Below are 19,442 nucleotides of genomic sequence, written 5' to 3'. Positions count from 1 at the left end.
GCGGCCGTGAAGTGGATGGAGCTTAGTCGGAAGCTGAGAAACGGAAACTCGGAAGGTCGTTGCGGTGCAGCCTTGCGTTAAAATTGCAGTACCCATAAACTGGGAAGCACGGCCGAAACACACACGCCACTCCTCGGGTGGCAGGTCATGTCAACGTGCTGCTGCCATCATGTACGAGGCAGTGAGGCGGCGAGGCAGTGAAGCGGTGGGCAGAGGCATGGCGCACTGCATATATAGATATTCACAGCTACACCAGCACACAGGAGAGCGTGACATACTATGGCCGCGCCTGTTGTGAGCGCCCAGCGCGCCCCAAGCGTTACACCGACTCCCGGCCTCAGCCGGGAGCTACGTGACCACGCAGTATAAAAGCACAGGCACAATCAAGTGCAACATGCTGCGTGCGATCAAGGAGCGCGACGAAGCAGCAGCTGGCGGAGGAGGAGAAGGCGAAGCAGGCTAAGGAGGTGCTGATCATTAGCGACAGTGACTGAGGCGTCATAGTAGCAGATGCAGTGTGTTTCTCTGGCGTCAGGTTCTGCCCGTTGAGACGCGTGTCAACCTGGGCATCGCTGGCTGGGCCCGTGCACATCGTCTTACGCCTGCTCTGCTTAGTCCTACCCGCTCGTTCCCAGCCGCCCCCGCAGTTAACGAAACGACAGTGAACACAGACGAGTCACGTCACGTACTACTATATTTGTGCAAGAGTATGTACCTCATTCTGTTTGTATGCGACACCTGTAAGCATTCTCCTTGCCGGTGGCGGCGCCTTCTTTTCCACCTTTCAGTCATCCCAGAACGCGAAGACGTGCCAGGCTGCCGGCCTATGAGCGGGCCTAGAACGCACGCCGAACAAGCCTACTGCCAGCAGTTGCTCGCGGAATCAACAGTTCAGCCAAAGCCATGCGCGACCTTCCGCCGCACACATGCCACGGTAGGAGACAATGCAACCCACGCCTGTCCCTAGTTGTGACCACTCCATCGATCCACCCCCCTCATGCTACCGGTGCGTTTGTCGCCCTTGCCCGCGCACGCACGTGCGCACGCCGCCCGCGCATGAATCCCGATGCCATGATCAATCAGCGTGAAGTGCTCAACCCTGTGCATCAGTGCCATGTGGGCTTATTGCTCCCAGTCGCCGAGACTCTATTGAACGACGTGGACTTGGTCGCTGCCGCAACGCCCCGACCAGCGCCGCCGGGGCCCGGCGAGCCCGGCGCCGCGGGCGGGTTGTACAATGGGTTGTGGCCGCCACCGCTGAGGTCGCGACTGCCATGAAGGCTGCCCTTGCCCTTCTCGCCCTCGTGACTGCGGCGCATACGAGACGACGCCGAGACGCCCAGCCCGCCCGCGGCCAGCACAGCCGCCACTGGCGACGCCGACACACCCGTGCTTGCGCCTGCTGGCGGCACGTGCGCGTGCGTGGGGTGTGGTGGAACGCCTGCCCGCGATGCGCGTATGAGACCGCCTGTGGGGGGCGACTGGTAGGCGCTGGCTCCCGGCGAGCCGCCCGGTCCGCTGATGCGCCGGCGGCCGGACGGCGGCAGTGGCGGGCTGCCCACCGCCGCCAGGCTGCCAGGGCCGGGCATGTGTGGGATGCGGGTTGCAGACGGCGGCGTGTGGCCCGTGCCCGAGGTCGCGGGCACCCTCGGCGGCGTGCTGCTCGGCGGCACGGGGCTGACACGCAGCGAGGTCGCGGACACCACACGCCGCGGGCTGGGCGTGGAAGCCGGTGCGGCCTCGGCACCGCCGTCAGCAAGGGCGCCGGAGGCAGGGTGCTGCGGCTGCGGTGCCACGCCCACTGCCTCTGCCCAACGCTCTGCGCTAGTGCCCTCAGCTGCTGCTGCTGCTGCTGCCGTTGTTGCTGCTGTTGCCTGAGCTGCCACGCCCAAGCCGGCCGCAGCCGCGGCCGCAGCGCCCTCCGCCCGAGGCCCTGCTGGTGTGATCGCCGGCGCCCACGCCTCCTTCGCGGGAGTGATGGGCGGCACATGTACGCCGGCTGCCCCGGCTGCCCCAGCCGCTGCCGGAAGCCGCACCGGCATCGGCGAACCATGCGGCCCCAGCGCCGCCGAAGCGCTGCCGTGCGCCGGCGAGCTCACTGGGCTCGACTCCGCCGCCGCTGCCGTCGTGAGCTGGTCCAGCAGCGAACGTGTGGGTCCCGCCATGGCCGCGCTGCTGCCGGCACCCGACCTGGCGGTGGTGGCGCCAGAGCGCGGCGTGACCAGGAACTCCGAGGCTAGGCCGCCGCCCCCAGGCGTACCGGTGCTGAAGGAGTCGGCCGGGCTGCCGGTGGAGGGCACACGCAGGAAGTCGCTGAGCCCGATGCCAGCAGCGCCACCGGTGCTGAGGCCGGCGGCCGCCGTGGGGCTGGGCGTGGCGGCTTCGCGCGCCTGCGCGTGTGCCAGCGCAAGCACCGCGTGGTGAAGGCGCGTGCCGCCGTGGTGTGGGTGCTGGTGTGGGTAGCCCGTGCCGACGCCCGCAGCCTGGCCTTGTGGCTGACTGGGTGTGGCCGTGGGCGTGGCCGCGGCAGGCGAAGCCGCCGGTGCAGCACGCGGCGAGCCAGCTAGCGCCCGCTGAGCGGTCGCCGCCGTCGCCGCTACCGCTGCAGCTGCTGCTGATGCCGCGGCATCATGCCGGGGAAGGGACTGACGCTGCTCCAGGGTGGGGTGGTCGCGGGGCGTTGAGCCTGTCCGCGGCAGCGACTGCGACTGCGTGAGCGCCGTCCGCGGCCGCGGCGGCAGCGGGCCGCCCGCCCCCGAGCCGCCACCCCGGCCCGCCGCTGCCGCGGCGTCGCCGTTGGGTAGCATGGGCGTCGCCAGACCGCTGCTGACGCTGCTGCCCCCCCGGGCCGGCAGCAGACTCAGCTCTGACGCCCCGGACATGCCGGACTCGTGCCGCATCAGCAGCGGCGGCCCCGCCGCGCCAGCGCTGCCGCGCCCCATCGCCACATCAGGCGACGTCAGCACGCTGCAGAGGAACGCCGAGGCCGAGGCCTGCGTGCCGTCCATGCTGCCGCCGGGCCCACCCAGCCCTGACAGCGAGTTCCCGCCGTCGCTGCCACGATGGTTCCGCGCGCTGCTGCCAACCACAGAGCCATCACCACCGCCGCCGCCACCCGCGCCCACGCCACCTGCGCCCACCAGCCCCTCAGGGCCGAGCACGTCGTCGCCGTGGCGAGGCGCCGGCGTCGCGCCGGAGGCGGTGCCACCGCGCATCACCCCCAACATGCTCAGGTCCGACATGGCTAGAGACGCAGCGCTGCTGGGTCCGCCGCCGGGCCCCGGGGAGCCGCCGGCCTCGCCGAAGGGAAGCGGCGGCGAGCCGGCGAACATGCCGCCGGCGCCGCGGCCGCCAGCGCCGCGACCATTGGCGGCCGCCGCCGCCGCCGCCATGGCGTCAGCTAGCGCCACTGGCTTGGCACCCTGGCCGGCTGCGCCGTCGCTGGCTGCGGCCTGCCGCGCCGCCTCCACCGCCTTGCGTATGTCGGCAAGGCTGCCAGGCAGGGCCAGGTACGACAGCGTAGGCAGCTGCTGCTCCGCGTCACCAGTGCCGGATGTGGCGCTGGCTGCCACGCTGTCGCTGGCCCCGTCGCCCTCCACCAGCGGATGTGCTGAAGCGGCAGCGGGCGCAGTGCCCTCAACTGACCGACCGCCAGCGCCTTCAGCGGCCTCCATGCTAAGGCGGCGCGAGGTGGGACCTCCACCGGTGCCGTTGCCCCCACTGACGTTGTGGCTGTCGGCGGCGGCACCCAGGTGCGGCCCAGGCCCAGATCCCGATGTTGTGACCGCCACGCTGCCGGGCTCGGGAGGGTGCGCGCAGGTGCCATCATGCGCCGACGCCCCCTGCGCATCCGACAGCGCCAGGCCGCTGTTGCCGCGCCACAACAGCATCCGCGGCCCGCCGCCGCCGCCCCCGCCGCTGTGGCCGCCGACGCCCTCGGCGCCCAGGTTGCTGGTGGCGCCATCACCGCCGCCGGTGGTGTGCCGCAGGGATGCGGGCGATGGCGCCTCGCTGTTCTCCTCCCAGAACTCCGACAGGTTGGAGGGCGTGGGCGAGTGCAGCCCGAAGGCGGGATTGTTGTGCTGCTTCATGCTGCTGTTGCCGTGCCGGTCCGCCGCCGCCTTGGCGTCGGCGTGCCCCAACCCCGCCGCCGCCAGGCCCAGCACTGTGCTTGAGGAAGCAGCCAGCGGATAGCCGCTGACGTCGGTGTCAGGGTCCAAGTCCGGGGCGTCGGTGAGCGCCGAGAAGGACAGGCGGCCGGTGCCGCTCACGCCGGGGCTTCCCGGCGGAGTGGCGGACGGCCGCGCCAGCCGGTCGCCGCTCATGCTCACGCTGCCGCTGCCGGCGCCAGCACTGGCGCTCGCGCCGCCGTCGGTGAGCTGGTCGGCCCGCGCGCGCGGCGCTGTGCCGGAGCCGGCGCCGCTGCCAGTGCCACTGCCGCGCCGCGCCGGCGCCAGCGGTCGTTCCGCGCTGGCGGCACGGCGCGCGTTCACCTGGGGCTCGGCCGCGTCCGCCGCCGCTGCCGTGTTGGCCGGGGTGACGGACGTGGCGCGCGCTGACCGCGGCGGGTCCACGCCAGCCCGCACCACCACCATGCCGGTGTCCGTCGGCGCCTTGCGGCCAAGCATGGCACCCACTCCACCCCCTCCGGCCCCCGCGCCGGCCCCGCTGGCTGCCGCTGCCCCGCCCGCGGCCGCCGCCGCCATGGGCGGCATCGTCCGGCGGCCGTACGCGCCGCCGCTGAACGCGAGGCCCATGCCCATGCCGAATTCCATGGCGTTTGAGGGCGCCGCCGCCCACTGTGCCACGTCCATCAGCGATAGCAACAGCCGCTGTGCCGCCTCTGCTCCAGACATGCTGTCGCCGCCACCGCGACCATTTGCAGAGTCTTCGCCGCTGGCCGAGCTGGCCGTCGGCCGCCCCAACACAATTGGGCCGCCGGCACTGCCGGAGGCAGTGCCGCCGCCGCCGCCGGGCCCAAGCGCCAAGGCGGCAGCCACGGAGGCGCCGGCGGCGCTGCTGCCGCCGTGCAGGATGGGGTGTACGAAGCAGCCCGCCAGGCCACGGCCACCCTCCAACGTGGCCCGCCATGACACCGTCGCCGCCACCGAGTGACTGCTGCGCACCAGCTCACACACCAGGCACTGCAGCAATGTGCTGTGCTCCGTCTGCCGTGACACGGCGGTGGCGCGTGACGCGGTACCAATGCCGGAGCCTGGGACGTTGCGGCGCGCGGCAGCCGCCGCCGCGGCAGGGGCGCTGACAGGCGGCGCGCCCGCCGGGCTGCTGCTGCTGGTGGCCACCACCGACACTGCCACGGCGCCGCCGGGTGCACGCGCCTGACCCGGGCCGTGCTGCGCGCGCGGCGGCTTGCCGGTCAGCGGGCCTGCAGCTCCAGACGCGGTGCTGCCCGCGCTGCTCCGTTCCACCACTGCCGCGTCCGCCTCCGCTGCTGCGCGCGCAACCCCTGCGCCTGCAGCGACAGCCCCCGCCGCGGACCCCGCAGCAGCCACCACCGCCGTGGTGGTGTCGTTGCTGGACAGGCCGCTGGGCATGGCGCCGCTGGGGTCGGCATAGTACTCGAGGTACTTGAGGCTGAGGGCGCGGATTTCGGCGTGTGCCACAATCACCGCCAGCTGGACCGGGTGCCGCTGAGCCTCGGACGCCAGCGACGGCGGCGCGGGCGTGTAGGGCGTGCTGGGCGTGGAGGGCGGCAGCAGGTAGGCGGGCCGCAGCATGCCGCCCGCAGCGGCCGCGTGCGCGTGCGGGTGGTGGTGGAAGGCGGACTGGAAGTGGGGCTGCGCGGTGGAGCCCGCCGGGGGATGCGGCTGCGGTTGCTGTGCGGCGTGAACCGCCCGTGCCGCTGCCGGGTCGCCCGCCGTGGGCTCGCCCTCGTGCGCGCCCACCACCACCTCTGCGGCCGTTGAGGGCACCTCCTCAATGATGGTCGCTGGCGGGTGCGCGCCAGCAGCCGGCGGCGCGGCCCACATGGACACGGACGCACCCGAGCCGAAACCGGTCAGCGCGAAGCTGCCGGCATTCTGCAGGCTATGCGCTTGCGGCATCGAGTCCGCTGACAGCGATGGCGGCGCCGTAATGCCCATTAGTGAGCTGTTGGCCCCGTCACCGCCGTCCTCGAATGTGCCTGCGGCGGCAACCGGGCCAGCGTCGGTGCCTGAGACAGCTACGGCGTCGGTTGCCGCGCCCCGAGGCGCTGGCACCATGCGCCCGAGCGGCGACGGCCCCGGGTTGGCGAAGCTGCCAACGCGCCCTGCCGGGAACTGCAGGCCGGCGATACGGCTGCCGGCCCCCGACGGAGGGCCACCCGCAGCTGCGGCGGCGCGCACAGCCGCATCCATGGCTCCGTCCGCTGCCGTCGCTAGCGAAGGAGCCGGAGCCATGCTGCCACCCGGCGCCACAGCGCTGGCCTGCCTCGCCGCCAGCATGGGCGGCGGCAGTAGCATGGGCGCAGGCGAGCTGGGGGCGGTGGTGGTGGGCGAGTACGCGCCGCCCGTGGCCGGCCCGCCTGCCGCCATGCCGCCTGTCGTCGATGGTGTCGGCGCGGGTGCCTCCGGCCCCACCACACCGTGCAGGTGCGCGGCCGCGGCTCCGGCGGCAGCGGCAGGCGGCGGCTGCGGCGCGCTGCGCTTGAGGCGGTTGACATGCTCTGCCAGGCGCGCGTTGAAGAGGCTGCGGCGGCGCAGTGCGCGGTCCAGAGCGGCGGCTAGGTCCGCCGGGCAGGAGCGCACCATGGTCAGCACCGTCAGCACGCAGGCCTGTGAGAGAGCGACACAGTTCAGGCGTGCAGTGAGGACTTCGGCAGACCGTAGCAAGGCGCAACATCAAGGTCTAATGAACCTTGCAAGCAGCGGCAAGGCAGCACCTACGCCAAGCATGCGCTCGGCATGAAACGGGCCCACGTGCGCCACACACACATACCTGCAGCTCGCTGCCGCTGTGGAAGACGTCCGCCCGCACCAGCGCCACTGTCCACGCCATCAGCGCGCACTGCTCCGCCTCCGCCTCTGGTGACTGGGGCGCTGCAGCAAGCGACGCCTCCGCTGCCGCAGCCGACGCCCCCCCAGCAGCTCCGGCCGCCGCATTGGCGACGCCGCCCTGACTGGGGCGTTGCAGGGAGTTATTTTGGAGTTGCTGGAAGGGCGACGGCCGCGCCGGCTGCTGCGGTTGTGGCCGCGGCGAGGATGTAGCCACCTGTACTTGTGACACCGTTCCCAAAGCACTGTCAGACCGCCGCCCGTTTGCGCCCTTGGCACCGTTGGCGGTACTGCCAGACGCCGCTGCAGCAGCCACCGCAGCCGCGACCGCCGCGGCCGCAGCATTGCTGCTGGATGCCATGTGGGTGATGTAATCTCGGAAGCTGCGGTGCCCGCCAGCGGTGTGCGACAGCGACAGAGAGCGCGGCGAGGTGGGCAGCGGCATCTGGGCGCTGGAGCTAGACGGCGGCCGGCGCGAGCCGGTCGGCGACTGCGTCTGCTGCTGGCTGGCGCTAGCCGCTACGCCTGTGCTGGACAAAGGCGCGGCTGGGCCGCCTGGGCTGGGCAGCGTGGGCGTGGAGGCGCGGTGCGCTGGCGGCGACGCCACCGTAAGCGGCGGCGGCGAGGGTGGCGGCGGTGGTGGCGGCGCCTGCAGCCGCGCCAGGCGCAGCATGTGGTCGCACACCTGCGCGCGGCAGTGCAACGCCCACTGCAGCTTGAGTAGCAGCTTGAGGCAGGCGGCGGCCAGCTCGGTGGGCGGCAGGCTGGAGATGACGCCCGGGTCCTCCAGCATGCCGTCCACGAGCGCGTCCTCCTGCGCACCAGCAAACACGGAACCGCATTGACACGCACGTCATGCCGCAATCGTCAGCACGATATTTGCCGACACTGTGAGAGCATGCAAGCATCGATAGTATTGGTGTTCGCGTAAAGTACAACGCCCACAGCGAGGCGGCGTTCCAAATTTTATGCGGCAAGCTGCTACCCAGGCCGCACCTGCTCGTCCTCGGGGCTGCTAGCTCCGCCGTCAAAGGCCGCCATCAACGGCGCCATGCTGCCGCTCATTAGGGTGCTAGCGCCGGTGGGGTAGTTGGACAGCGACGGCGGCGCGCCGCTGGGCGACGTCCCGCCCGACACGGCGCCCAGTGATGGGAGCAGCGACAGCGGCATGGCGCTACTGGCGGCGCCGCCGCCAGGAGCGAAGCTGAAGCCACCGCCAGCAGCGGCCGGGATTGAAAGCACGGGCAACGGCTGGCGCCGCAGCGGACCGATGGCTTCCCGCAGGAAGGGCTGCAGCGCCGCCAGCAGCGTGTGCTGCAGCTGTGCCAGGTCCAGCTGTGTGCGGGGGTAGGGGTCCGGAATACGGTAAGCATGTGAGGTTTGGCCAGCAGTGCACCGTCTTGCATGCCTAAGTAGAAGCGGTACTAAATGGACACTAGGGCGCACACTGCGACAGCGCCACTCACCATCAGAGCTAGCTCGTCCAGGTCTTGCAGGTCATCCTCCACCCGCTGCTGCGGCTGCGGCTGTTGCCCACCGCCAACCGGAGCCGCACCACCCGCGCCAGCAGTAGCGCCGCCCTCCTCCGCCAACGAGGACATGTGCGCCCCCAGCGCGGCCGCAACCGACAGCGGTGCACCGAACTCCGAGGCCGCCGCCGCGGCGAGCGCCGCCCGGACAACGCCCGCCGCGTCCGTGACTGTGAGGAGCCCGCTCGCCAGGAACGCGTCCTGCAAAGTCCCAAGCGACCGCGTCAACGACGTATAGACGTCAGTGGTCTACAGCCGATCCAGGAGCAACATGCTGTTGGGCAAACACGTGTCCACCGCCCCCGCCCAGCCCCGGCCTCCGCCTTGCCCCCCCTGTCGCCCACCTGCAGTGGCGGCAGCACGGACTCGGGCGCCCAGTCGCTTGTGTCGGGCAGCAGCATCATGTCCTGCACGCATTCCGGCAGCCGCGCGGCCGCTGCATCCACCCGCACCCCCTCGTACGCGCCCTGCCAGCGCAGCAGCATGCGCACCGTGCTGTCCACCGTGCTGTGCTCCGAGATCTGCGGTGGAGCGAGTTTGGGAGATCAAGGTTATTGGGATGACAACCAGTGCCCATGTTGTACCGTTTTAAGGCACGCGCAATCGACGGTCACCAAGTCCCTTTCCACGGCTTCCGGTGTCCGTAACTACCACGTCGCCCACCTGCTGCACCGTTTCCCGCAGCGACACGAACGTGCCGCCGCACGCCGCGGCCAGTCGCAGCTCCTCCAGCACCCGCGCCACCGCCGCGCCGCAGTGCGCCACCAGCTGCGCCCGCACGCCGGCGTGGCTGAACTCCAGCAGCGGAGGCACCGACCCGGCGGGCAGGAGAGGCGTGATGCACACGCGCTTGGGCAGCAGGTCCACGATCCGCGTGCATACCTGTGTGGGCCGCGACATGACGCATCCTCAAGTCCAGTGCCTAAGTACGGAACATGTTATTCATACCCACTTCCGGCCGCGTCCCTGATGCAGATCACGGTTATATCCCCTTGCCCGGGGGCGCTGCGACCCGGATGGAGCGCAGGCGAGTCCTTCGCTCACCTTTTGCAGCAGCGACACGTGCACGGTAGACGCGCTCCCCAGCAGCCGCCGCGGCAAGGCCACCAGCTCCAGCAGCACGCCGCACGCGTCCTGCACCTCCACCTTCTGACAGGCGCCCACCTGGGACAGCAGCACGCGCTGCCCCATGCGCAGGCAAGCCGCGCGCGCCGCCGCCAGAACGCCGCTGGCTGCGCCGCCGCCCCCTGCAAAGTCACTAGCAGCTTCCCCCGGGTTGTTCCCTTCAGACAGAACGTCTTCAGCCGCGAGCGGCAAGTCGGCCAGAATGCTTTTCCGCCGCTTGCGCGGCGCGCCCGCCGCCAAGTCTGCGCTCCCTCCGCCCAGCTGCGTGAGCGCATTGGCGCAGGCGAACGCCAGGAGCGCTGCACGGTGCCAGTCGTTAAGCAACTGCCATACCGCCGCCGCCTGCGTGGCGACGGCTGCGGAACGCAGCAGCGGCCAGTTGACGCGTGCGGCGCCAGTGGATGCACGAAGCATGTCGTTGTTCCGGCGCGGCTGCTGCAGCTGCAGCCGGGGCTGTGAGTGCGTTTGGCGCTCGCCCGCTGTGGCGGGCAGGTTGCTGGCCGAGTGACCGTTTGCTTGCGGAGCCGATGCGTCCTTGCCCTCTGGCTGCTGCTTCCCTTGCTGCACCGGTGACGGCACCTCGCTCGGCCCTGAGTTTGCAACAGACACCGCATTGGGTGTGACACGGGACTGACCCGCATTCCCCGGCTGCTGCTGTGACCCGGGGCCTTGCGCAGCGGCAGCTGCCTCGGCAGCGGCGGCTGCGGCTCGCTGCTGCAGGTCTTGCAACTGCGCGCTGCAGGTGTGCGCCATCAGCAGCAGCCCCACCGCATAGGAGGGCTTCAGGTACACCGATGCCGCGCTCTGGCCCAGCGACACGTGCTGCGTGTTGGCGTCCTGCCACAGCCTTGTGGCGTCAAAGGCGCAGTGGTGCAGCTGCAGACGCATGGGCGTGGGCCGCGGCGCCGCCGGGCTGCTCACGTTCGAGCCCACTGCCGAGGCAGGGCCGGCAGAGCTGCCGTCCGCCGTGCTGCTGGCTCCGCCTGCGGCGGCACCGGTGGATAGCATGTGCTGAGGAAGCGAAGACGCAACGCTTGCGGCCGGATAGCGGCCGGAGGGAGCGCCTGATGCCACGCCAGAGTGCGAGCGCTGCGGGCCCTGTGCAGCTGAGCTGCTAGACGCTGCTGCAGGCATGGGTTGCCATACGACTGGTATGGGGAAGCCGATGACGACTGGCGGAACAGGAGGCGGCCGCGATGCGGCTGCAACGCCGGCCTGACCGTATGCCGCCGCTGCAGCTGCGGCGGCTGACGGCGGCGTCATGGCAGCGGTGGGGGTCTGCCCTGCCACTGGGGTGCCGTGCAAGGCGCTTCCAGCGGTGATGGAGCCACCCTGGCGCGCAGCAGCTGCAGGCAGCAGGGACGCGTTCTGCGGGCTCGTCACGCTGCCGGCGCGGTAGGAGTTCGTGCTGCCGATGCGGAGCAGCGCAGGCGCGCCCAGCGCCGCCGCGCCACTAGCCGTGCCGCCCCCTCCGCCTCCGGCTCCTCCAGCGACCGCAAAGCCGCCAAAGCCAGAGCCGGCGCTACCGGCAGCCACGCCGGGCGCCTGCCCGGGTATGCTCGAGTTCGCCCCTCCGCCTGCCGCCACGCCCGGCGGCGAGCCGCCAAAGCCCGACACACCGTGGTGGCTGAGTGCGCCCGCCTGCTGACCAAACATGCTCACACTGCGCGTCTTGAGGCTGCGCATGCGCATGGTGCTGCTGAGGCGGCGCATGGCTTGGCGCGACAGCACGCCGCCGCCAGGGCTTCGCGGGCTGCCGGGCGTCGCCGGCAGCGCTAGCATGTCCACAGCAGCGGCGGCCGCCGCAGCACGGCTGGCGCCGTGAGCGCTGAAGGCCACGAAGGCCATGGCCTGGCAGGCGAGCAGCAGCAGCTGCAAGCACACGCGCAGCATGGAGTTGAGTGCGGCGGCGGGGCCGTGCCCAGGCGAGCCGGGGCCGCCCAGTCCCAGGCCGGCGCAGTAGGGTGAGGCGAGGTCGTCTTCGTCCGCCGCGGCCGCGGCAGCCGCCGCGCTGGCGCCCAGCCCGCCACCGACGGTCGCCCCGGAAGCGGCGCTGACGCCGCCTGGCGCAGCGTCCACCGGCGGCGGTGTCTCCGGAAGCACTGGCGACATGATGTTATCTATGATGATGGGGCCAGGCAGCGGCTGCGTAGACAGCGGTGCGGGCGTGGCTAGCCGGCCAACGTCTAGCGCCGCCTCCTCAGGCACGGACAGCATGCTCGCACTCATGTGCCCGCCGCTGCCACGCCCGTCCTGTAAGGCCGCCCCTGCAGCAGCGCCGCCCGCCGCAGCGGCGACGGCTCCGCCTGCTGCCGCCCCGCCGGCACCGGCTGACGCGGCCGCGGCTGCTGCTGTCGCTGCGGCGTGGTCCCTGAACTTTTCCAGCGGCAGCCGCAGCTTGATCTGAGGTGGCGAGCTCGCATCTGCGCTCGGTGTGGGTATCGATGCCGCCGCCGCTGCCGCGGCGCCGGCGAAGCCGGCAGCAAGTCCGCGACTGGCGCCGCCCACGTCGAAGCTGCGGCGGGGCACATTGACGTGCAGGTTCGGCGCCGCGCCGCCCCCCATGGCCTCCATACCCGCCGCCCCACTGATCGTGGGCATGGGCGCATCCGTGAGCGCGCCCTCCAGCACTGCCGACATTGTGGCTTGCCACCGCTGCCGTAGCGCCGCCGCGGTGGCGGCGGCTGCTGTGGCCGCAGGCGCGGCGCCGCTGGCGCCTGCAGCAGGCTTGCCCCCGCCGCCGCCAGCCGCGGAGGCTGCCGCCGCAGCCGCCACGGCAACCTGGCCCGTGAAGTGCGCGTAGGCGCGCAGCAGGCGCGCCGCGGCATCTACCCGGTGCAGGTGCACCAGCGCCTGCGCAAGCAGATGAAAACATCAACAATCATCACACATTCCCACAGTGCTGCATGCGTGCTTACGCACGCAGAACGTTTGATCCGGATCTATGCCCGCTCGCCGCTGTGCACGCACCAGGAACGCAGGCAGGAAGCCGTAGATGTGCGCCCTGGGGTAGTGCCCCAGCGCCTCGCCGATGCAGCCACGCAGCACCAGGACGTCGCCCTGCTGCAGCGCCCGCAGCGCCACCGGCGCCGTGCACACCAGCGGCGGCGCGCCCGGACCCGACGACGACGTAGCGCCGCCCGGGCCCGCGCCCAGCCCCGGCCCGCCCGCCCCCACCCCACCTCCACCGCCTGCCGCAGCGCCCGTCCCCGAGCCGCGCGGCACCGACGGGTCCCCCGCCACGCTCCCAGTCGGCCCGCCGTCAGCGCTTGACCGCTGCCCGCGTGCGCCCGCGCCGCCTCCGCCAGCTGGGCCAGTGGTGCTGGTCACAGGCAGGTCTGGAAACGCCACCATGGACGGGTAGCGCATGTTGGCGGCGCTTGCCACGGGCGAGGGGTAGGCGCCTGATGCCGCCGCCAGAGATGTCTCCTGCCGGCCCACCGCCGAGCTCGCGCCCACGGACGACGGCGCGCCGCCGCCGCCACCGACGCCGATACCGGGGCCCCCCAGAGAGGGCATGCTGCTGTAGTGGTTCAGGCCGTGGTGGTGTACGTGCGGGTTGTTGTACGCGTGGCCGTGCCCGTGGTGCTGCCCCGCGCCGTGGTAGGTGAAGTGGCCGGGCGCGATGGCACAGGCAGAGGCGCCCGGCGGCGCGCCCGGCAGCGGCAGGGTGAACACGGTGCGCCAGGCGACCGGCCATGCGGGCGGCGGGTAGGCGTCGCTCACGTTGCTGCGGCATGTAAGCAGCGGCGTGTGCGCGCCCGCCACGCTGCCTGGCCCGCCGCCCCCGCCCGCCCCAGCGCCAGCGGCCCCCACGCCCAGCGGCCCTAGCCCCGCAAAGGAGCCGCTGACGCGCTGCAGGCCCAGCATGTAGGGCGTGGACACGGCGCTGCTGCCGAAGGAGGAGTTCTCCAGCATGTCCAGCCGCAGCGCCACGCCGGCGCCCATGCCGCCGCCGCCAGGCAGCGCCGCCACCGCGTCGCGGTCGGGCGTGTCGCCGGGCGTGCCGCTGGCGGTGTCCGAGGTGATGCGCCGGGTGAGCGGCGACTTGGCAAGCGCGCTGAACGCGTCAGGGCCGAGACCCAGACTCAGCGCCAGCGCGCGGCCGTCGCTGCCGCCCGCGCCGGCGCCCCGGGGCGTGAAGGGCTCCAGGTACAGGCGCGCCAGGGCCACGGCGCCGCCGTTGCACACCGCCAGCATGATGCCGCCAAACCCCGAGCCAGCGCTGCCGCCAGCGCCGCTACCGGCATGGTCGGCGGGCTGCTGCGCAAACGCCAGCGAGTAGCGCGTCGACGCAGACGCGCCCGGCGCGGACTGCGAGCCGGCCCCGGACCCGCTGCTTAGCGGGTGCTGCGGTACATTGCGTTTGAAGCGGGGGAAGTCCGACACCGCGGCCTTGAAGCTGCTGCCCGCCAGCGGCGCCGCCTTGCCCAGGATGGGCCCCAGGCGTACCATTGAAGACTCGCCATACTTGATTGCCTGCGTGCACAAACACAGCACATCAGCCCGAACATTTAACCCAACACAAGCACGCCTGCTCCTGTGTCGTGCGCTGTGAAGGCGGCACCGTTAGCGCTCCAGCGCGCCGGTGTTCCTTCCTCCCAGCTCACCCCGCACAGCAGTGCCGCGCCCCTGCAGCCGCCCGCCGCGTCCAGTAGCGCCAGGTTGCCGCCATCATCCAACACTGCCAGCAGCGAGGTGGCGGGCACCCATGCCATCGACACCACACGACTGCCGCCGCCGGCCGCCGAATCGCCGCCACTGCTCCCACGGCCCCGGGCCGATGTCGGCGAGGGCACTGCACGCACGCACGCAGACACGTAAAACATCACATACGAGCACCCGTAGCCATGGTATCGGAGAGGCTGCATTGCGTCACATCTACAAGCAATGTGGCGAGACCTTTATGCAGCCTACCTGCAGGTATAGTCGGCCCCACGTCCTGTTCCCACCGCCGGTGCCACAGCACGTCCATGGCACCGGCGCTCAGCACCGCGACGCAGCTGTGGCCGCCAGCGTCGCCAATGCACACGGCCAGCGCATCACCTACGATTTGAGCAGAAGTACACTGTCAAACTCCACACCCCGGCGCGGGGACGCCCCGACAACAGTGAGCTACACGCCTGCTATTCAAAAGCGCCGGCTCCGGTATCCACACCATGCCCCCATCGCAAACCCCTTCCATCCCTGCCCTAACCCCTCCCTCTTTTGCCCTGGCACATCTGCCCCTCCCCACGCCTTCCAGTGCCTTTGCCTCGGCCCTCCCCACGTGTCCTCCTCTCTCACCCCGTGGGTGCCAGGACAGGTCCAGCGACTCGAGTACCGGCTGCGACACGGCGCTGGGGCTGGGCAGCGCCGGAGCCCCTGCAGTTGCTGCCGCCCGCCGCCGCACAGCCGGCCCCAAATATTCGTAGCCTGGGGAGGCTAGCAGCACGTGCCAGTGCCACTGCACCTCCACGCCCGGGGCCGCTGTGTACCCGCCCACTGCGCTGCTGCTGCCGCCGCTGCTGTGCCAGAGCCAGTCCGGCTCCAGTAGCCGAGCCACTGCCAGCACCAGCTTGCCTGTAGGGAAGATAGTTGAGGTGTAACCATCACGCAGTAAGCCGTTCACCTGTACCTGCGGCGGGTACTGTTACGGCCAGCCGCCCCCAGTAGCACAACTCGTGCAGCCTTCCACCTGGCTTGGCTTGTCACATACGGTATGACTGCGTTGGACCCCCACCCATCTAGAGAACGCACGCACCAGGGCAGCTCTTTTGACAATATGCATGGGCCAGCAGTAGCACTCGCGGCCCTGGAGCTGCTGCGTCCACACCGCCGCCTGAGCCCACGTCCTCAACCACGACTGCGTGGCAGCTGGCGTGGCCCATGGGCTTTGCCCTGCCATCCGAGCGCTGGCCGCTGGGTTCAAACGTGGGCGGCAGGCCCATCCCGAGCAGTTCATCCCCGGGCCAGTAGTCCGGCTCTGGCACCGAGGGGCGCGACGGAGCACCTGCGGTATTGGAGGAACAGCACACAGGCACTGCCTTGTGACTTGTGAGAGCGTCGCTGCAGGGTGCTGGCAGCCACTCAGTGCTGTTGTGTTTGTCTACCCCTCACCCCAGTCACCGCATTCTATCCCCGAAGTAAGGTCTCTCATCATGTCCCGTCTGTCACCGCCACGCCTTCATGAGCGCGGCCTGGGACGAGTGCTGCCAAAACCCCACCTCGTAGCTGCAACACGCTGACGAGCCCCGGTTGCGCATTTTCGCCAGCCTCTAGCAGCCATGCGGATGGCCTCTCTCCCTCCTTGACGAGAGCGAACTGCAGCCCCTCCTCGTCCGCATAGCGAGTCTGGCGACCGCACGCAAAGAGAGAACATTTCGGCAAACAGCCGAAGCCGTGTTGCCGCTGCTGTTGTAGCTCCTGCAACACAGGCAGATTTGTTGAACAGTGCATCCAGCGGAGAGCTGGTGCAACAATTAAGCAACCGGCCCCACCTGTCCAGTCACATCGCTGCGTTGTTGCAGAACGAACTGCCCTGAGGCGCCGGGTAGTTGAAGCACCGAGAGAACATCAAGCTGCATCCGTTCACGGATAACAGGCAGCCCGGCTTCCTGCTCCAAATCCTTGGGCCCGACGCCTGCCCAAGTCGACCCTAGTCATCTTAGTCAGTCGTTTGAATTAACAAGTCTCATGAGATTGTGTATTGTCACGCTGTGTCACTTGGTGTGAGTCGGTTTCGAGTTTGCAAGGCGTCAACCTCAGCTCGAAGCGGCCAAGCGCCAAGAATAATTGATTGTATCTATGTAGAGGCTCGATATGCTGCTACTCTGCGCGCTGGGAACTCAATGTTTGACCGCCGACCGTATCGTCCAATCATTCGCCCCCACGCCCCCGCACGCACGCCAATACGCCCGCGCCTCCTGGCACTCATGGCCTCTCACTGCCAGCCCCCTCTTCTGCCCTTGTCATCGATTGTTCCCCTTAATTTATCCCCCGCCGGCCCTCGCTGACCCCCCTCCTACCCCCTGCCTCCATGTCCTGCCTCCGCAAGCCTGCTAGGCTCTAGCCCTGCTCTAGCCCATCCTACCGGCCCAGCTATCCACGGTCCTCGCCACACATTCCTTCAGGCCGGAGATATGCGGGCGTATGAACTGGGTAGGGTGTAGTATGCGGCTGAGGCAGGGTAGTATGGACTGGGCAGACAAGGAAGACTGGAGGGCGCACACCTCGCGCGGCCGAGGTCCGGAACCTTGACAAGTTGTTGCGCGCCGCGCCAAGCCGCCAACACATCCGTGTCTGGCTTTCGGGGTTGCGAATCGCCAGAATGCGCGTGTCCAGAGAAAGGACGAGATGGTAAAACGTCAAACCGTCCAAAACGTGTCAACCCACAACACGAGCACATGGGCTCATGCTCACGCTTTTCTTTTTGCTTGTGCACTAGCTTACTGGCCGGCTCTACAACGTCATGTTCGCTTGTGCGTGTTGCGTTCTTTCAAGCACGTCAATAACGGGGACCGTCATGAACGTCAAGGCGTTCCTGCTTCACGGCTGCATCCCCGTGACCTCTTGTACCGTTGCAATGTAGCATTTTGCTTACGTGGCGAACACGTGCCCGCCGGCGGCATGGACGCTAGGCTGCCCCACCTGGCCCTGCTTGGCTTACTCTCCTTTCCCACCGGTCACACCAGCATGTTTGTGCTGTCACCGTATGATAACGCACGTCGATGTAATGATAGCATGAAAGAAACCATGGACACGCGTGACAGCTTTGTACCGTAATGCTGCATTGTTACGGCACCTTCTGCAATCACCGCAGGCGCAGTGCCACTGCCGCCACGAGTGCCATCACGGCCAGCGGCGAAGTCAGGACTCCCCACAGCAGGCTCCCCCGCCGCAGCCGCTCTGACAGCCGGCGGACCTGTTCGGGGGTACAGGTAATCCACCTGTCACCATATGTTCAAGCCGCGTTCAGTTTCGTCTCTGGTGTTCAGTAGCAGGGCCAGCTGTCTGCATCACGCCACAGGCGAGACAACATGCTCGCAGCTACCCGCAGCTGCCCCCCTCCGCCCACCTGCGCCTTCAGCTGCTCCACCGAGCCGTCGTTCTCAACGACGATGTCGGCCAGCCGCTTCTTGGCGTCCAGCGGCATCTGCGCCGCTATGCGTGCCTGGGCCCGCTCGACGCTGCCGCCGTCACGAGCCAAGAGCCGGCCCAGCTGCAGCGCAAGCGAAAGCGGAAGGCAAGCAATGGCGGGGCCATGACTGCAGGGTTGACGCGGTTCACGCGGCTCACACAACGCAGGTTGCTGTGCAATGCTGTTCCCTAAAGACGCGGCACATACTCCACGCCTACTGCAGCCCTTTAAAGGCACAATCAGGCATATCTGGACACACCGTGCTAGCATACCCTTGTGCTTTTCTTACGCACCTGCTGCTCCGGGCTGCAGGCGACCAGCACGTTGGGCCGAGTCAGCTTGTGCGACTTCGTCTCAAACAGCAGTGGCATGTCCACGACCTGGCATGTGAGTGTGTGGAGGGGTGGGGGCCGCACACAAGTTCGGTAGACGGGGTTGGTGATCGGGAGGCGTGACCGCACAAAAATCCAGCCAGTCATACATATGCATAGCAATGCACAGATGCTCACCACCACCCATTTGCAGCTGAGCCAGCTGAGTAGCAGCGCGCGCGCCAGCGAAAGCGCCACCGGCAGGTGTGTGGCGGCATTGAGGCGGCGGCGTGCGGCGGCGTCATTGAATACCAGTCCGCCCAGTCGCTCGCGGTCAATGTCGCCTGGCCGAGCCAATCAGTGCGTGTGTCAGCAAGCGCGGGTACCGCGGCCATGGTCAGCAACGGGTGCTGCGGGCTTGGCACATCGCAGCCCGGTCAGGCACACCAGCTCCGGCGGGTGGCGGTGGCCGCACACGCGGTGCAGCTGTGCCGTGCGCGCTTTTGGAGGCTGCGACAAACCTAGGCTACCGGTATGCAGCCGGCACGTGAACCCCGGCCGCCCACTCACCCTCGGCGGTGAGTATGTCCCGCCCGAAGGCCTGCACCACGCGCTTCCAGCCCCATGACCCCTGCACGGGGTGCCATCACAACGCAACAGGTCCCGTGCTGCAGATACGCTCACGATAGGGCGCTGGGCATGCGGGTCGCCCTCGCCATTCAGCCAGCCGCTCAGCCCCGCAGATTCCGAAGCGCAGCAGTTTACCTTGCTGGTGGCGGCGTGTGCTAACTTGTCGCAGTCTATGACGGTGATGCCTTGCACACTGAGCTCCCGTGACACTGTGGACTTGCCCGTGGCGATGCCGCCGGTAAGGCCGACCACCCGCATGGCAGGTGCAGCGGTGAGGGTCCCGGCGCGAAAACTTCGAGCAGGTTGGCGGAGGTGGTCAGGCGGCGGGCCCCCGAGCGCGGCAGGGCTGACCACGCGGGCCGATGTGCAGGCTCTCGCCCGTTCTTGCACACTACATATGTTTCCTCGGCATAAGGTATTTTTCACACTGAGCCCCCCAGTCGTTACGTCGGCCTCGGTGCCCGCGCGGAAGGAGCAAGGAGCTCGCAAGCCCTGGAGGGCTGTGCTAGCAAGCAGCTACGTCGTGACTTTATATGAATTTATTCAGTTACTTGCTGCGGAGCCCATGACGCCGGGCATTGGGGTTCGGTCCTGGTCCCCGGCCAGCCAGGGCGTCCACACCGACCATCGCAATCGGCTCGGCTGTGCAGCTGGAGGATGATCCGAGCACGACATGGGCTACCTCGCCTGCCCCTGCAGCTGATCCTTTGTACCGGTATGCTGCCATCGCCGC

General features: G+C 69.3%; 2 protein-coding genes across 2 annotated transcripts; both read right to left on the bottom strand.

The window, feature by feature from the left end:
• Nucleotides 1-67: 67 nt before the first annotated feature.
• Nucleotides 68-16,439, bottom strand: CHLRE_10g436200v5 (uncharacterized protein). The gene is made up of 14 exons (XM_043066724.1): nucleotides 16,129-16,439; nucleotides 15,856-16,054; nucleotides 15,393-15,641; nucleotides 14,936-15,211; nucleotides 14,567-14,695; nucleotides 14,260-14,447; nucleotides 12,620-14,128; nucleotides 9,569-12,502; nucleotides 9,188-9,406; nucleotides 8,869-9,045; nucleotides 8,462-8,725; nucleotides 7,992-8,330; nucleotides 6,940-7,809; nucleotides 68-6,776 (listed from the first exon to the last, which is right to left on the bottom strand). The coding sequence occupies exons 1-14, from the start codon at nucleotides 16,213-16,215 to the stop codon at nucleotides 1,107-1,109; spliced, it is 13,110 nt and encodes a 4,369-aa protein (XP_042920121.1). The 5' UTR covers nucleotides 16,216-16,439; the 3' UTR covers nucleotides 68-1,106.
• Nucleotides 16,440-16,929: 490 nt separating this feature from the next.
• On the bottom strand, nucleotides 16,930-19,260 carry CHLRE_10g436150v5 (dephospho-CoA kinase). The gene is made up of 6 exons (XM_001690537.2): nucleotides 18,845-19,260; nucleotides 18,650-18,710; nucleotides 18,278-18,423; nucleotides 18,062-18,148; nucleotides 17,706-17,849; nucleotides 16,930-17,552 (listed from the first exon to the last, which is right to left on the bottom strand). The coding sequence occupies exons 1-6, from the start codon at nucleotides 18,965-18,967 to the stop codon at nucleotides 17,442-17,444; spliced, it is 672 nt and encodes a 223-aa protein (XP_001690589.1). The 5' UTR covers nucleotides 18,968-19,260; the 3' UTR covers nucleotides 16,930-17,441.
• Between the last annotated feature and the right edge of the window lie 182 nt (nucleotides 19,261-19,442).

This window comes from Chlamydomonas reinhardtii, chromosome 10, assembly GCF_000002595.2.
Source record: "Chlamydomonas reinhardtii strain CC-503 cw92 mt+ chromosome 10, whole genome shotgun sequence".
Lineage (NCBI taxonomy): Eukaryota > Viridiplantae > Chlorophyta > Chlorophyceae > Chlamydomonadales > Chlamydomonadaceae > Chlamydomonas > Chlamydomonas reinhardtii.
This window is presented reverse-complemented; position numbering and strand designations above follow the sequence as displayed.

Excerpts from the sequence above, each read along its gene's own strand:
- CHLRE_10g436200v5 (XM_043066724.1), bottom strand. The coding sequence starts at position 16,215 with ATGCAGCTTGATGTTCTCTCGGTGCTTCAACTACCCGGCGCCTCAGGG. Across the intron at positions 15,642-15,855 it reads CAGCGTGTTGCAGCTACGAG|GTGCTCCGTCGCGCCCCTCG; the intron begins GTGGGGTTTTGG and ends CCAATACCGCAG. Across the intron at positions 14,448-14,566 it reads GGGGCCGACTATACCTGCAG|TGCCCTCGCCGACATCGGCC; the intron begins GTAGGCTGCATA and ends GCGTGCGTGCAG.
- CHLRE_10g436150v5 (XM_001690537.2), bottom strand. The coding sequence starts at position 18,967 with ATGCGGGTGGTCGGCCTTACCGGCGGCATCGCCACGGGCAAGTCCACA. Across the intron at positions 18,711-18,844 it reads CACACGCCGCCACCAGCAAG|GGGTCATGGGGCTGGAAGCG; the intron begins GTAAACTGCTGC and ends CACCCCGTGCAG. Across the intron at positions 17,553-17,705 it reads TGGAGCAGCTGAAGGCGCAG|GTCCGCCGGCTGTCAGAGCG; the intron begins GTGGGCGGAGGG and ends ACCCCCGAACAG.